Genomic DNA, 15,522 nt, shown 5'->3' with positions numbered 1-15,522 from the left:
TCATGCAGTTCCCATTGACTTCAATAGGAACTAATGGCACCCTACGAGAAGCACTCAGAACTTTGCAGGATCAGACCCCAACAGAGGGCCAAATCCTGCCCCCTTGACTAATGCGAGCAGTCCCACTGACGCTCTGCTCTGTTCACATGAATAAGGTGAGAATTTCAGTCAAAATCTTGTTTATAATATCTGTGTGAGGTAGCTAAAGAATATTACTGTCCCAGTTTTTCAGATGAGTACAGAAGCAGAAGTTAGTTGACCTCCACTAGGCCACACAGCAGAAATGAAACTAAAAAGTATGTGCTCCTGAGTTTGTCTCCACTAGGCCATGCTGTGTCTCAGTGGGTAGACATTCACCCCATGCAGGACTGGTTAGGATTTTTTGATTAATTGTTTTTCAGCAAAAATATCAATTTGGTGAAACACAACCTGCTGGTGAAATGGGGTCTGCTTCAGCAAATTTCCCAACTCAACAAAATGTAGAGGAAAAAAAACACTTTGAAAAATAGTTAAAACATTTTATTTTAACATTTTCAAAAAGAAAAATACTGGTTTTGCGGTTCAAAACAACTTTTCATTTTGAAACTTAAGCTAGTTAGACTGAAAAGGTTTAAAAAAGAAAAAAGGGCCAAAATCAGACATTCCAAAATTATCCAAACAAAAAACATTTCAATTGACCCAAACCAAGAACTTACGCTACATCTACATTTGAGCTGGGAGGTGGGATTCCTTGCTTGTGTACAAAAACCTGCACTAGTTCTGCTCCCAAGCCAGGATAGCACAGGCAGCATCTCAGGCTCCCTGGAGTTGTACTTGAGCAGCTAGCCCCCACGCTACCTCCAACTACACTGCTATTTTTGGGTGCTCGCTCGAGCAGAACTAGCACAGCTATGTCGATGCAAGCTGGGAACCAGACCTCCCGGCTCAAACAGAGATGTGGTTTCAGTTTTTTTATTTGTTTACAGTCAAGATTTCAATCTTCCATTCCCATTCTGATGGTAAAAATTTTCAAACTCTCAAAAACATTTCCAGGTTGTGAAAGACATTTCCTACCCAGCCCCAGTCCCATGTAGGCCCTAAAGGTTTAAATGGTGCATAAGCCTCGTGTTGGCCCTTTGCACAAGAGTGAATTTAAATCAATAAGAACTTTGAACTTCGGTCAAAAATGAATCACTCACTGATGTCTGCTAGAAAGATGAGCAAAGAAAGGAGAGAGGTCATCCCAAAAATGTTTTTTTCCCCTTTTGTGAAAGAAAAGGGTACATTATGTCTTCTGTTAAAAGGTAAAATAACTAACTCACGGAGAAGGTGGTGCAGATAAGCATATTGTTTAACGCGCTGTAATAGGCATCAACAATCGGGCAATTTCCTAATGAGATACTCCTGCCAGGAATGGACTGGAGACAAAAGTGATCCAGCAAATCCCAAACACGGATATTCTGAAGGATGCAGGAAAGAAACCAGAAGTCAAAGGGATTAAGGCATTCGTGAGCACATTAGAGAGTTCATGCTGTTTAGCAGCTCAACCCAGAGGAAATAAATGCTTCCCATTCGCTCAGGCCAATATCCAAACACATGCACAATCCCAACGTAGAGCTGTGTTCCCTGCAATAGCCCAGGAATGGAGGCAAAGGACCTACCAGATAGATGCCGCCTTCCCCAAGGAAACCAAATATCAACATTCTCTGGGAAATTTTTGTTCTGTTTGCAGAATTCCAGAGAAGGCAGCACTAAAGTATGACGTTGCACTAGCTTTAAATTATAATACAAGCTATATGAATGGAATGCTTCGGGGGGTTGAGTCAAACCCACAACTTACAAGGAGATTCAAAGCTAAAGCTAAAATCTTAATATTTGAGCCTTTTCTACTACCCTGGTTCTTCCTCACACCAATGTTAGTGAGCTGAGCACAACAGACAAGGACACAATAAAAAAGGCTCTTTGTACCCGCCATCTACTCAAGCTGGAGCTACAAACAAAGGTAGAACGGCATCACGGAAGATGGCCAGGGACTGAACAGTGTTACTGCTTCGCTCTAGGTTTTGATGGGGTTAAGACAAACAGGGCCAGAGGAAGGCAAGGGGGAGCAAACCGCATTTTCATGCTTTGGGACCCCCTAACTAAACAGATGTGGGAGCTTGCCAGGATCATGGCAGCTATAATATTTGACTGACTGATTCTGGTGCCCCTCAGTCGCCTGCTCCTGGCCTACAGAGAATGCAAAGATGTAGTTTTCTATTCAGCGAAGCCAGTTTCACCAACGTTTAACCTCTTTTTGAAGAGCATGCGCTAATTACACGAAAGGCTCCTCTCTAGGGTTACCATACGTCCGGGATTCCCCAGACATGTCTGGCTTTTGGGTCTTTAAATAGCCGTCCGGGGGGAATTTGTAAAAAGCTAAAAATGTCCGGGATTTCCCCCTGGACGGCTATTTAAAGACCCAAAAGTGGCTGACAGGGCAGCCGCGCCGGATTGAGACACTCACTTGGGGCCTCTCCGGCAGCAAGAGCCCCTCCCCTGCAGCTTCAGCACGCCGGCAGCGCTGCGCGGGGCATAGGCACCAACTTTAGCTCCGCCCCCCCACTCCAGGCTCCGCCCCTTCCCCGCCCCCATTCCAATCCCTTCCCCAAATCCCAGGCCCCGCCTCCTCCCCCGGGCGTGCCGCTTTTCCCCCTCCACCCCCCTCACTCCCAGACTTTTGCACGGCAAGCCTGGGAGGGAGGGAGGGGGGAGAAGCGTAGCACTCAGGAGAGGTGGCAGAGCGGAGGTGAGCTGGGGCAGGGGAGCGCGGGGAGGGCTGCCCCCAGCAGGTAACCCACTCCCCGCCCCAGCTCACTTCCGCTCCGTCTCTGCCTGCTGTCTTGAGCGCACAGCCATGCCGCTCCGCTTCTCACCCCCTCCCTCCCAGGCTTGCCACGCGAACAGCTGATTCGAGGCAAGCCTGCGGGGGGTGGGGGCAGAGAAGTGGGGCGGCTGCGTGCTCAGGGGAGCAGGCCGAGCCGGAGCGGAGATGAGCTGGGGTGGAGCAGGGAGCGCGGCGAGTCAAGGGACAGGGAGCGGAGGGCTGGATGGGTCGGGGGGTTCTGGGGCGGGCCTGTCAGGGGGCAGGGGTGTGGAGAGGGATTAGGGCAGTCAGGGGACAGGGAGGGTTAGATGGGTTGGGGGGGGCAGTCAGGGACAGGCAGCGGTTGGATAAGTGTGGGAGTCCCGGGGATCTGGCGGGAGCGGGCGTGTGGATAGGAGTCAGAACAGTCAGGGGACAGGTAGGGAGTGGGATCTTAGGGGGGCAGTCTCAGGAGGGGGCAGTCAGGGACAAGGCTAAGGGAGGCTTAGATAGGGGGTGGGGTTCCTGGGGGTGGTTGGGGCAGGGGTCCCAGGAAGGGGCAATCAGGGGACAAGGAGCAGGGGGGGTTGGATGGGTTGGGGGTTCTGTGGGGGGCAGTAAGGGGGCAGGAAGTGGGAGGGAGTGGCTAGGGGGCAGGGCTACCCCCGGAGTGTCCTCTTTTTTGAAAGTTCAAATATGGTAACCCTACTCCTCTCTCCTGCTCCCATGTCAGCATTAAAAGAATCTCTCAAACCTCATACAAATCCAGCTGGTTGTTCAGACACAGCTCCTGCACCCATCATCCCCACCAACGTGTAATCTAGTAAGCACTACCGATAATTAGACGCTTTCCCATTGCCCGAGCAGAGAAATACATAGCTGCAAATGCAGCAAGCTATTTTCCCTATAATCCAGACTTTGTACTTTGTCTTTGGAGATGCTGAGGATGGTGTTTCTCTTTCCATTCACTATTATGTGAGTCACAGCAGTAACGTGGCCTTTCATCAGCGTTATGGGGCTGTTGGTAACAAATGGATTCCATATTCTAACCAGTGGATCCAATCCCCCGGTCACTAATGTAAAGAAAATACATTTTAGTTACAAAAGACGACAATGATGCATCTAACTTCTCCAGCATCCCATGAAGGAAACACTGGAACAATACATCAGAAGATGCTTAGGCCCAAACCTAACCCATCTCCTTGTTCTAATTCAAAGTAATTACCACACCTGACACACATGAAAACCTAGGACCATGATATGACTAACGAGGGGGTGAAGCACAGATTGGGAAAGTTCAGACCTGTATCCAAACTGTGTGTGTTCTTCCATAATCTCCACTGGATATTTATTTGAAAATAGTTTTTTTTCCCCTACATATGCTTAAATCTTAAATAAGGCCAAGCCTTTGTGTCATACTCAGTCTCCTATTTAGAGTCTGAAATACCACAGCATTCTAAAACTGGCTTAGAGAGTAACAGATTCCACCAGAGAAATAGTGTCACACACTTTACTTGTACTTGTGTTGCAGACTAAAGGGAGTTAGATGCGAGGTGTCTCACATCTCTCTGTGGATGACGAAGTAGGGAATTTTTTTTTTTTTGGCTGATTGATAACTTCAATTAAAAATGTTCTCAGGCCACTAAGAGCAAGAGGCAGAAGAAAATTCTCATAGCCCATGAGCCACTTAACCCCTATTTAGAGGGTTTCAATGGGACTTAAATGGAATACCATACAGGCCGTGTGCTGGCTTTTACATAGGGGTACATTTCACACATACACAGTACAATCAACCTATGGAACTCTTGCCAGGAGATGTAGTGAAGGATACATCTATAACAGGGTTCAGAAAAGAACTAGGTAAGTTCCTGGAGGATAGGTCCATCAATGGCTATTAGCCAGGGATGGAACCCCATGATCTGAGAGTCCCTGCTCCACCATTATTATGAGGCCACTGCCCTTAAAGTAACCCGTTTCTGCTGGTCCCCTACATGGCTGCTTAAGACACGTCTCTCTGTATTTGAGCTCGGACTCTTTCTGGACACTTGTCTTTTTATCAAAGCTTTCAACACAGCAACTATAGACGAGTGCAGAGATCAGTGGGGTGAAAAATGGGCTTTGATGATGGCGACTTACCAAGCACGTTCATCTCAGGTGAATAATCGAAGCAGAGAATGCCCTTCTTTAAAGCAATCGTTGATGACCTAAAACAGAGAAAATAAAATGAACAGACTTGTGCAAGAACCACAGCTGGCCCTTTTAAAATGTATTGCAGATTTGATGGGCAAGGCTGCGGGAAATACATCTGCTTGTGTGAAGGACACTATGCTAATTAAACAGGGGAGCTCCAGAATAGGTGGGATCATCAGAAAAGGAGGAAATACAGACAAGTGTAGAGAAGCAGAAGGAACAGCAAGAGAGCTCTATAAAATTAGCCAAACTCTGTAACCTGCCCTCCAATGGGCTCTAACTGAAGCCCCCAATCCAAAACATCCCCAAACTTTGGAAAAGTTCCCCTCCAAAGGGTGCAGCTCAGACCCATCTCTAAGAAGAAATGGTTAAGGAAGAGAAGGGACCAGGGCTGGCCTTCAACACAAGCAAAGCAAGGGGCTGCTTGGATCTCCACATCCCATACGAGCTCCACAACTTGCTACCCCGACCGGCAGGAGCCCAGGGGAAAAATACTGCAGGTCCTTTCACCCTCTGCGAGAATAGGACAGGAAGGGGAGGCAGGCTCACTTCCCAACTGCTAGGACCTCTGGCTTTGGGCTTCTGCATATTGTTAGGGTGACCAAGCAGAAAAGAGGTTGCAAGGAGAGAGGAAGAGCAGGGTAAAGACTCAAGGTGGAGAAGTGCTACGGTGGGGAGAGAAAAAGAGAGAGGAGGATCACCGAGAATGTGCCACTTGGGAAGCCACCTGCTGGCAAAGAGGAAATGCAACAGCATTCAGATAAAGAGAAGAAATGGAACAGCTCTAAGGAAGGAGCTGAACACAACCATCCTCTAGTCTAACCCATTCTTATGGGTAGTACCATAGTAAGGAGCAGGCCAAGGCCCTGGCTGGGACTATCCAGTGATTTATTACCTGAGAGCCGGGGGTCATAACAGGAGAATAACGCCTGTCACGGCAGTGGGCTGCTCTATTATATTGGAGTCCTTGGAGCTCCGTCTCAGATGATATTCGGCCCCCAGGTGTGACAATTCACCCCTCTGACAGCTGTCAATTCCGTGGCCTCTGCCAACCCATTTCAAGGTACACAACCCATTTCTAAAAGTGAAAGCAGCCCTAGTTAAAAATAATGAGTTTGTGGGGGGAGGAGGGGAGCACAAGGGTGAAAATCATAAAAATGGGATTGGTGCAGAGCAGAAGGCTCGGCTGCATGGGAGCTGTAACCACAGTAGCTAGCTCACAGGTGGAGATCATTAGAAATGAAGAAATCTGTCTTCACTAGAGAAAAACAACTTGCAAACAATTGGATGACTTCTAAATAGATTCTCCCTTTGACTGTGTCCTTTTTATCCCCTCATATGAACACTCACATGAGCAAACATTTGCACATACAAATGGTCGCAGAGCACATTCTAAGCCTGCCACGTGACCCAAGGTCCGTTCCATCACTAACCAAGCTACTCTTTGAAAGGAAGCTGGAGCAGCGCTCCTAAGAGTTAGGCCTCCCTGCCAAGGAACCAAAACAATACCATGAAACGTAGTTAACCAGCAGCACAACTCCAATGCCAAGTTATGAATACTCAAGGGATAATGGGTATTTGGCAAGTAACCCGCGAGCTGGAATTTATTCACCCAAAACTTCCATACAAAGAGCATAATAAAAATGCTGCAATGATCCAGGCCAAAGCTGCCAAATAAACTATTCAGTGGGAATTGCTCACACAGCTCTCATCTACATAAAAGAACAAGACCAATCATTCGCTCCTCGCAGGTAAAGGAAAGCCCAATGGCACCACCTGCTGGTAAATCGTCCACACCGCAACCGGGGTCATGAAATTCTGAAATAGCTATTTTAGCATTAATCTGGATGTTCTTGTATTAAGCGAGAGAAAGACACTCACACTCACACTCACACTCACACTCACACTCTTCAGAAATTACCCAACATACAGATACAGCATGGGACAACGTCGCTGGATTTAAGGATGCACAATCTTCAGAACTGCAGACAAATCCATTAATAAAGCAAGTTTTAGTATTAAATGCAGACAAACCCAATTATGTAGTCCGGCACACACCATCTTTACATTCACAAATCCCTGGAATCCATTCCTTTAAACCCATCTGTCACTAGAGGAACATATTTCTACAGTAAGAACCCCATGACCAAACAGAGAGATTGTTAAATTATATGAATTATCAACAGAAGACTTGGCATTACTCTCTCCAGAGGCCCCAAAGATAGCGGAGTTTCAACACCCAGGTGTCAGCAGCATGCGATTGAGATTTTAGACGCGACTCTTGGAGGTGGTTATTTAGCATTCACAGCTCTTGTTATTCCATGATCGTTTGGCCAGATTGCAGATGCAGAGACCTGCAATTTCCAGGCCAACACATTATTCAGCCTTTTCGAGAGCAATAGCCACCGTTGACAAAGGGATTGATTTCTGAGGAGGGATGAAATACAGATCTGGACAGGGTGCCATTCTAGAGCCAAGTGTTGCATGTATTGGGAAAGGGGAGAGAAAATGGTGATTACCAGGAAAATTGCGGCTCCAACCCGCTATCTGCACGATTTACAGTGAGCCAGCTGCTGAAATATGTATTTGGCCCATTGCCAGGACGCTAGCTAACGACAGGGCTTTCTGCTGCACCCCATTAGCTTTCAGGAGGCGATGGACAGCTGCCAGCCCGAATGCACTTTGAAAGCAGAGACAGGGACAGGGACAGAATACAGAGATGAAAAGGGCTGGGAAAGAAGGAACGAAAGAAGCAGAAAGGATTGAGGAAGAAAGAGGAGGAGGAAAGCAGAAGGGGAGAGAAAGAAGCAGGGAAGGGGTGTAAAGGAAAAGGGAGACGAGCTAAGGCTGCAAAGAGAATAATCAGAGGAAGAAGCGAAGGGTAGAGAGAAATGAGGGAGGTGAATGGCAGCTGGGGTACACAGCGGATACAGCCTGTAAACACTAGCAATGTATTCAAGACAACCTCGTCTTCCCCTTCCTCAAGCATTTTCACAAACATGGTCTCCACCCTGTACTTGTCCTGCTGGATGGGTATTACTCTAGATCCAATCCCTGAAACATTTTAATTGGAGATAGGCCTGAACTGGAAACACTGGATACAAACTCCCCTCCCCATTTCGGATGTTAACTCTGGGGTGAGCTGAACTTTGGAGCTGGGCAGCAAAATTCCGATTCAACCAATTTACATTCACCTGCCCATTCCCTCCACAACCTGCTGAGCCCGCCCTAGTCCCACCCCCTCCTCCTCACAACACAGGGTCCTACTTGTGCTGCTCCCCACGGGCAGCCCAGCTCTGGCAACACTCGGATTTAGCACCACTGCCTACAAACAAGCACGGCACGCTTGGACCCAGCCGACCAGGAGCAGCAACAGCAGGATGGGCATCCACACCCAGAAAACGGACCAGAAGACTGTTCCCAAGCTTCACTATACTGAAGCCCCACTTCACCTTGTCTTGCCTCTTGAAGACGGGAAGGAGGAAAAAAAACAGGAAGTCAGACACCACTGTAGCCAGGGCCGGCTCCAGGCACCAGCTTAGCAAGCAAGTGCTTGGGGCGGCCACTCCGGAGGGGGGCGGCACGTCCAGCTATTTGGCGGCAATTTGGCGGAGGGTCCCTCACTCCGTCTCGAAGTGAAGGACTTCCCGCCGAATTGCCGCAGATCGCGGCTTTGGGGAGGGAGGGGGCTGCTTGGGGCGGCAAAAACCCTGGAGCCGGCCCTGACTGCAGCTACATTTTGCTTATTTTCTACTTCAGCAAATCTAATAATAATTTCTTTTTAGCTAAAAAGAAAAAAAGTCTAAGAGACTTGCATTGGTTTGTTCACTTTTCCTGTGGAGCAAACTTCCCCTGCAGCACATGAGGTTTACAGGACATGAAAAAGAAGTCCAACCCAACCAAAATTTTCGATCCAAAAACCTACAATTGCTAAGGAATTTGGGACTTCCCAGCTAGACCTTTGCTCTGTGACCGAGCAAACCAAACCCTTCGGCCCATCAGCTCTGGGGACATTTGGTCTAGGCTAGACGTCTCAGGTCGGACCCATCTCTATAAAAGATAGACGACATAATAGAGCTGGAGCAGTGTCTTCCCATCTTCTCCGAAATTTTCCTCAAGAAACTGTTCCGTGTCCAGCAATTTGCCCACTGCCTAGAGGCCCCAGAAATGACTGTACTGAAAAGTCTGTTGGAAACTTCATCTATTTACAGGCCACTGAAGTGTGTCAATTATGGGCCCCTTTACCCACTTTCTGTAATTTAGGTTTCCTGAGCCCCCCCTGAAATTTGAGTCCCAACAGGATTTTCCTGGAGGAAATGGAATTTGAAGAGAACTGCAACATTGCCTGCTACCATTGTGTGATGGATAATTTACAGAACAGACAAAGAGACCTGTCTTACTGGGGTTTACCCATGATATGTAGTGGAAGTGAAGTAAACACCATGGCTCTCTTATCAGCTGCTGAGCAGGAGGCAACAAGATTGAGCTGAGGAATGAATTTTATCTGGTGGCACCAGTCCCCATGGAGAGCCTGGAAGAGAGAGGAAAGACTTTGCTTAATGATACTGCAGGTCATAAACAAGAGCACAGGGAGTTCATTCTTCATCAGTGGGGGCTCAGCAGTGCCACTCCCATTCCGACATGCCGGGGTTCATGTACAGTTTGAAGACGACAGAAAAACGCCAGTGAAAAACAGAGTGAAATGTGAAGCTGAGGAACAATAAACACAGGAAAAGTGGGACAAGGAGCAGAGGCAGCAGAAAGAGGGAGAAGAGAAACATTAGGGTGACACACACAGCAGAACCCGAAAAGGGAAAGGGCATGGTATTTGATTGGATGAGTGCAGTTTTGAGTTAAGAGGAGATGGGTCATTATGCACATCAAGAAACGTGAAGAGGGTCATGTCTTGGACATGGGGATTGAGAGGGTTCAGACCAGGATTCTTATAGACAAGTCTCTTCTGGTATCCAGGGAGCAGTGGGGCTTTGAATGTGCATTAGCCATTGTAGCGAGGGGACATGGTCTCCCTCTCTGATTGATGGGGAGAGACCCACGACCGCCCCTTGGTGGGCAGAACCGGGACACCCGCGGCCGCCCCACCGGAAGCAGAGGGGCGGGATAGGAACCAGAACTAGAAAAGGCCGGCCCTCCAGCTCAACTGGGACAGAGCTGCCAGAGGAGCAGGACGTCTCCCCCCGCTGCTAGAGCCCGGCTGCCGTACTGCCAGAGACCTGGAGGAGCTGCCAGACACCGGGAACACTGAGGAGCTGTTGGGGCTGCCACTAGCTGTCTACCCCCGCGAGGCGAACGATGACCCCAGAACCAGGTACCCCCAGGGAAGCTGTATAGTGTTCAGCTGTGTGACTCACTGCAAGCTGGTCAAGGTGTTGCAGACAGATTTCCCCGTTGACCCAGTGGTGGACCACTCCATCGCTGTTAGGGCCCTGGGCTGGGATGCAGTGGAGTGGGTGGTCCTGAGTCCCTCTACCCCCTGCCACTCCACCGTCAGGGGTGGCAGCCTCCCCACCTTTAGGCCAAGAGGCCTGCATTGGTCTGACACCCACCCGAGCTAGGACGCCAGATGGTTTTGCTGACTCTCCCATCAGAGAGCTAATCTTCCCCTAGACTGCTGAGTTGCTCTGCCTGACAGCAGGCCAAAGCCCTTCCACTGATTACGACCCTGTCCTGATTGAAGGTGCCAGGCCTAGAGATGTGCCACTACCACGCCCAACTGCGGGCCAAACCCATTAACTATGTGCTGCCCCGCTCTGGCTGAATGTCAGGGCTACCAGACCCAACTGCTACCTGGCCTGAAAGCCAGAGCCTATTAACTGTTGGCTAATTCCCCCCCCACCCCACCCTGAACAGAGCCGCTCTAGGAGCATTACAGCGACTGACGGGGAGAGACCCACAACCCCCCTACTGCCATCCAGAATGGTCTGAATTGGCTGCTTGCTGAGCTGCAAGATCGTGAATGGCTGGCTGATGGAACGATACAAACCGACCCACGTGTAAGTCATTTTGGTTTGCAGAGCCTGCCTTCAGGATGTGTAGACAGTGCAGCCCCCCGTGGCACTCCGCAGCCCATACTCCACCCCGACGCTGAGTCGACACAGGGAGCGGCAGCAGGGCCCAGAACCCAGGTTCGGACTCCCCAAACTTGCATTACAGCACTAAGAATAGCTGTGAAGAGTTCAGGCTCTGACGCCCACCCCCTTCCTTAGGCTAAAGAGTCTGAGCTCCAGCCCAAGCGGCAACATTTACACAGCCATTTTTAATGCTATAGGGAAAACCTGGCACGCCGGACTCTGTAGACCTGGGCTCTGAGACTCACCACTGTGAGCTGCTGCTCAGTGTAGACACACTCTGAAAGGCCGCAGCTCTTGGTCTACGAGCATCAGCAGTAAAGTTCACTTTTCCTTTTTATGTAAGAAGATGGAAGGAATGAGAGCAGTGGGCATCCCACAAACCTATTATTAGTAATATCTGTATTATGGTGCTGCACACACACGCCTCTGCCCCAAAGAGCTTACAGATTAAGAAGGCGAACAACATACAGAGGCTGTGGGAAAGAGACAATTCTGACAGACATTGTACATAATTGCTTCTGAGTTTTTTAGTTTGTAATTTAATAAATATCAACTTTCCCCAACTTTCTTCAGGATAGGGGGGCAACAGGAATCTAAATAGGAGTGGGGTTTGTGCCAAAATGTATCTTTAGACAGAGAAACTCACCGGCACTCGGAAATTTCTGTAGAGGCTGGCCTTTCCTTTCAGGAGAAGATGCACTGGGATTCTGGCTAAGACACCTGAGGGAGAAAAGCCATATATTAATCCTGACCCAACACTTGCCACATTTCTCAAAAGAAGTTGTTTTAATTGTGCTGAAGTGAACCTAAGGCAATCATAGTAGCCTAAACCCCATGCGTGACCTAGGCTATATAGTGTACAGGATAGCTAGTCACAAGGGACATTCATTAACGCCTGGAAGTGATATTTTCATAGATCCACCTTAAATGTCGACACACAAGCATGGCACTAAAAGGTTTAAAGTGTTAGCTACAATCTAGGCTTAGGAGAAATATTATCAAACGCATTCAAACAGGATAGGAGATAAAAGATGAGGATTTGGATCCAGGTCGCATTTTATCCAACCCCTCAAAGTTCACAGATGTTCAGAGAAATGGTTCCAATTTGGCCCCATTTGTGTTTCAAACAAAGATGAACAAAAAAGAAAAAAAAGTTACTTATGTTACTATAACTGGCCCTCTGAGATGTGTCATCTATGTACATTCCGCTCTTGGAGCGCATATGCCCACGCGCTTGAGATCAGTCTTTCGGCCATCAGCATTCACTGGGACCACATGTGCCTAAGTGTCCTCATGCTCCCTTACCAAAGGCGTAAGGGTGGAGCAGGCCCAACTGCCCCTCAGTTCCTTCCCCACTGCAGGATTCAGATGTAAATGGCCTCCGTGGTAGTGGGGAAGGAGGCTGGGTCACGGAAGTATGGCAAGAGACCACCCTGGCTTAACCAGGAAATCTTCAATGATCTAAAAATCAAAAAAGAGTCCAACAAAAAGTGGAAACTAAGTCAAATTACAAAGGATGAATATAAACACGTAACACAAATATGTAGGGACAAAATTAGAAAGGCCAAGGCATAAAACGCGATCAAACTAGCTAGAGACATAAAAGGTAAAAAGAAAACATTCTACAAATACTTTAGAAGCAAGAGGAAGACCAAGGACAGGGTAGGCCTGTTACTCAATGCCGGGGGGAAAATAACAGAAAATGTGGAAATGGCAGAGGTGCTTAATGACTTTTGTTTCGGTTTTCACCGAGAAAGTTGGTGGTGATTGGGTGTCTAACATCATGAATGAGGTAGGATCAGAAGAAGCTAAAATAGGGAAAGAACAAGTTAAAAATTACTTGGACAAATTAGATGTCTTCAACTCCTATTACTATGAAATGCATCCTAGAATACGCAAGGAGCCGACTGATGAGATATCTGAGCCATTAGCAATTATCTTTGAAAAGTCATGGAAGACAGGAGACATTCCAGAAGACTGGTAAAGGGCAAATACAGTGCCCATCTATAAAGAGAGAAATTAGGACAACTTGGGGAATTACAGACCAGTCAGCTTAACTTCTGTACCCAGGAAAGATAATGGAGTAAATAATTAAGCAATCAATTTGCAAATGTCTAGAAGAGAATAAGGTGATAAGTAACAGTATGGATTTGTCAAAAACAAATACTGTAGTGTCAAACCAACCTGATCGCTTTCTTTGACAGGGTAACAAGCCTTGTGGATGGGGCGAAGCAGTAGATGTGGTATAGCTTGACTTTAGTAAAGCTTCTGATACGGTCTCACATGACCTTCTCATAGACAAACTAGGGAAATGCAACCTCGATGGAGCTACCATAAGGTGGGTGCAAAACTGGTTGGAAACCATTCCCAGAGAGTAATTAGTTGTTCACAGTCATGCTGGAAGGGCATAACGAGTGGGATCAGTTCTAGGTCCGGTTCTGTTCAATATCTTCATCAATTATTTAGATAATGGCATAGAGAGTACACTTATAAAGTTTGCAGACGATACCAAGCTGGGAGGGGTTGCAAGTGCTTTGGAGGATAGGATTAAAATTCAAAATGATCTGGACAAACTGGAGAAATGGTCCGAAGTAAATAGGATGAAATTCAATACAAAATGAGAAATGACTGCCTAGGAAGAAGGATTGTGGAAAGGGATCTGGGGGTTATAGTGAACCACAAGCTAAATATGAGTCAACAATGTAACGCTGTTGCAAAAAAAGAGAACATAGTTCTGGGATGTATTAGCAGGAGTGTTGTAAGCAAGACACGAGAAGTAATTCATCCACTCTACTCTGCGCTGGTTAGGCCTCAACTGGAGTATGGTGTCCAGTTCTGGGCACCACATTTCAGGAAGGATGTGGACAAATTGGTGAGAATCCAGAGAAGAGCGACAAAAATGATTAAAGGTCTAGAAAACATGACCTATGAGGGAAGATTGAAAACATTGGGTTTGTTTAGTCTGGAAAAGAGAAGACTGAGGGGGGACATGATAACAGTTTAAATACATAAAAGGTTGTTATGAGGAGGAGGGAGAAAAATTATTTTTCTTAACCTGAGAGAATAGGACAGGAAGCAATGGGCTTAAATTGCAACAAGGGAGGTTTAGGTTGGATATTCGGGAAAATTTCCTGTCAGGGTAGTTAAGCACTGGAATAAATTACCTAGGGAGGTTGTGGAATCTTCATCACTGGAGATTTTTAAGAGCAGGTTGGACAAACACCTGTCAGGGATGGTCTAGATAATACTTAGTCCTGCCATGGATGCAGGGGACTGGACTAGATGACCTCTCAAGGTCCCTTCCAGTCCTACGATTGTATGATCTTAACAGTAATCATTCACAATTACCTAGAGACTAGAAAAAGTGGTGCATCAGGACAGACACCGAGGAACAGGGATGATTCTGGTTTTGCAAAACCTGCAACAGAGTTCGTTTTTTCAACACCAAAACCAAGGTGCTTTGGATCTAGCCCACTTAGGGAATCAGGATGGTTAAGGAGCAAGTAGAGACCTGAGGGCCAGGACTCCTGGATTCTACCCCGACCCTGTGAGACTTTGGACGAGTCGTGGAGAGTGCCATTTTCAGAGGGGTGAAGCCCCTGGCAGCTCTCTGAAGTCAATAAAATCTCAAAGTCAGTCTCATAATACCCATTTTACAAACACAGTGGTAACACTTGCTCTTCCTCCAGGAAGGGCAATTCAGATAAATGCTCAGTCCTCGCTCATCTCTCCAGTAATACCAGACAGGAGAACATGTGATGGTCCAAGCATAGCTACAAAGTATCTGTACCTGGCTTAGTTATATAGTGACGGACGTTGAAGATCCCATTTGCTAGAACGTCCAGCGAGGTGAAGATCAGAATGTTTCCTTTCACATCGCCAACACAAAATACTCCTTTGTACCCATCTGTCCTGACTCAGGGAGAAAGGAAAGAAAACAGATCAGACCCCATGTACATTGCCATTTCAGGCAAGTATTAAACTAGAATGCTGGGGGGGGGGGGTCACAAATAGATAACCCAGTTTTCAAACAGGGCCAGCTTAACTGAACATGTGTGTTCCGATTGGCTCACAGACACATGTAGTAAACACCATTCTTACACCTAAGTGCCAAAATTAGCATTCATAGGCAGGATCTGGAGAGCCTATTTGAGAACTCATCTTTGGAAAGTGAACACCTAAATACCAGAGCCGTGCACTGGGCACAAGACAGATGTAGGAAGGAGGGCCTGTCGTCTCTCTAGAAGCAACTTTTTTAACATTGGCTGAAATTTTTTTTCTAGGTAGTATCTGAAAGCTGAAATGTTGCTCTATTATACACAGCTGCAATTCAGATACAACAGTATTTATTTATTATAAGCATGAATTTGAATTAATAGAACTGACCATCCCAAACTCAGCCCCCTTGACAAAGTTTTA

At 47.2% G+C, this 15,522-nt stretch overlaps 1 protein-coding gene across 5 annotated transcripts in view; it reads right to left on the bottom strand.

The window, feature by feature from the left end:
• EFCAB8 (EF-hand calcium binding domain 8) overlaps positions 1-15,522 on the bottom strand; it is a 40,222-nt gene that overhangs the window by 14,598 nt on the left and 10,102 nt on the right. For 4 of the 5 annotated variants that reach the window (XM_065566349.1, XM_024108895.3, XM_008172162.4 and 1 more), the window contains 6 exons: positions 14,894-15,015; positions 11,750-11,823; positions 9,415-9,545; positions 4,961-5,028; positions 3,749-3,897; positions 1,302-1,439 (listed from right to left, as the gene is read on the bottom strand). In XM_065566349.1, coding sequence (XP_065422421.1) covers positions 1,302-1,439; positions 3,749-3,897; positions 4,961-5,028; positions 9,415-9,545; positions 11,750-11,823; positions 14,894-15,015 — 682 coding nt within the window. The remainder of the gene's footprint in view (positions 1-1,301; positions 1,440-3,748; positions 3,898-4,960; positions 5,029-9,414; positions 9,546-11,749; positions 11,824-14,893; positions 15,016-15,522) is intronic. The other variant, XM_008172159.4, reaches the window with a different exon arrangement.

This window comes from Chrysemys picta, chromosome 13 (genome assembly GCF_011386835.1).
Source record: "Chrysemys picta bellii isolate R12L10 chromosome 13, ASM1138683v2, whole genome shotgun sequence".
Classification (NCBI taxonomy): Eukaryota; Metazoa; Chordata; order Testudines; family Emydidae; genus Chrysemys; species Chrysemys picta.
The sequence above is the reverse complement of the archived record's forward strand: the minus strand, read 5'-3'. Positions and strand labels throughout refer to the sequence as shown.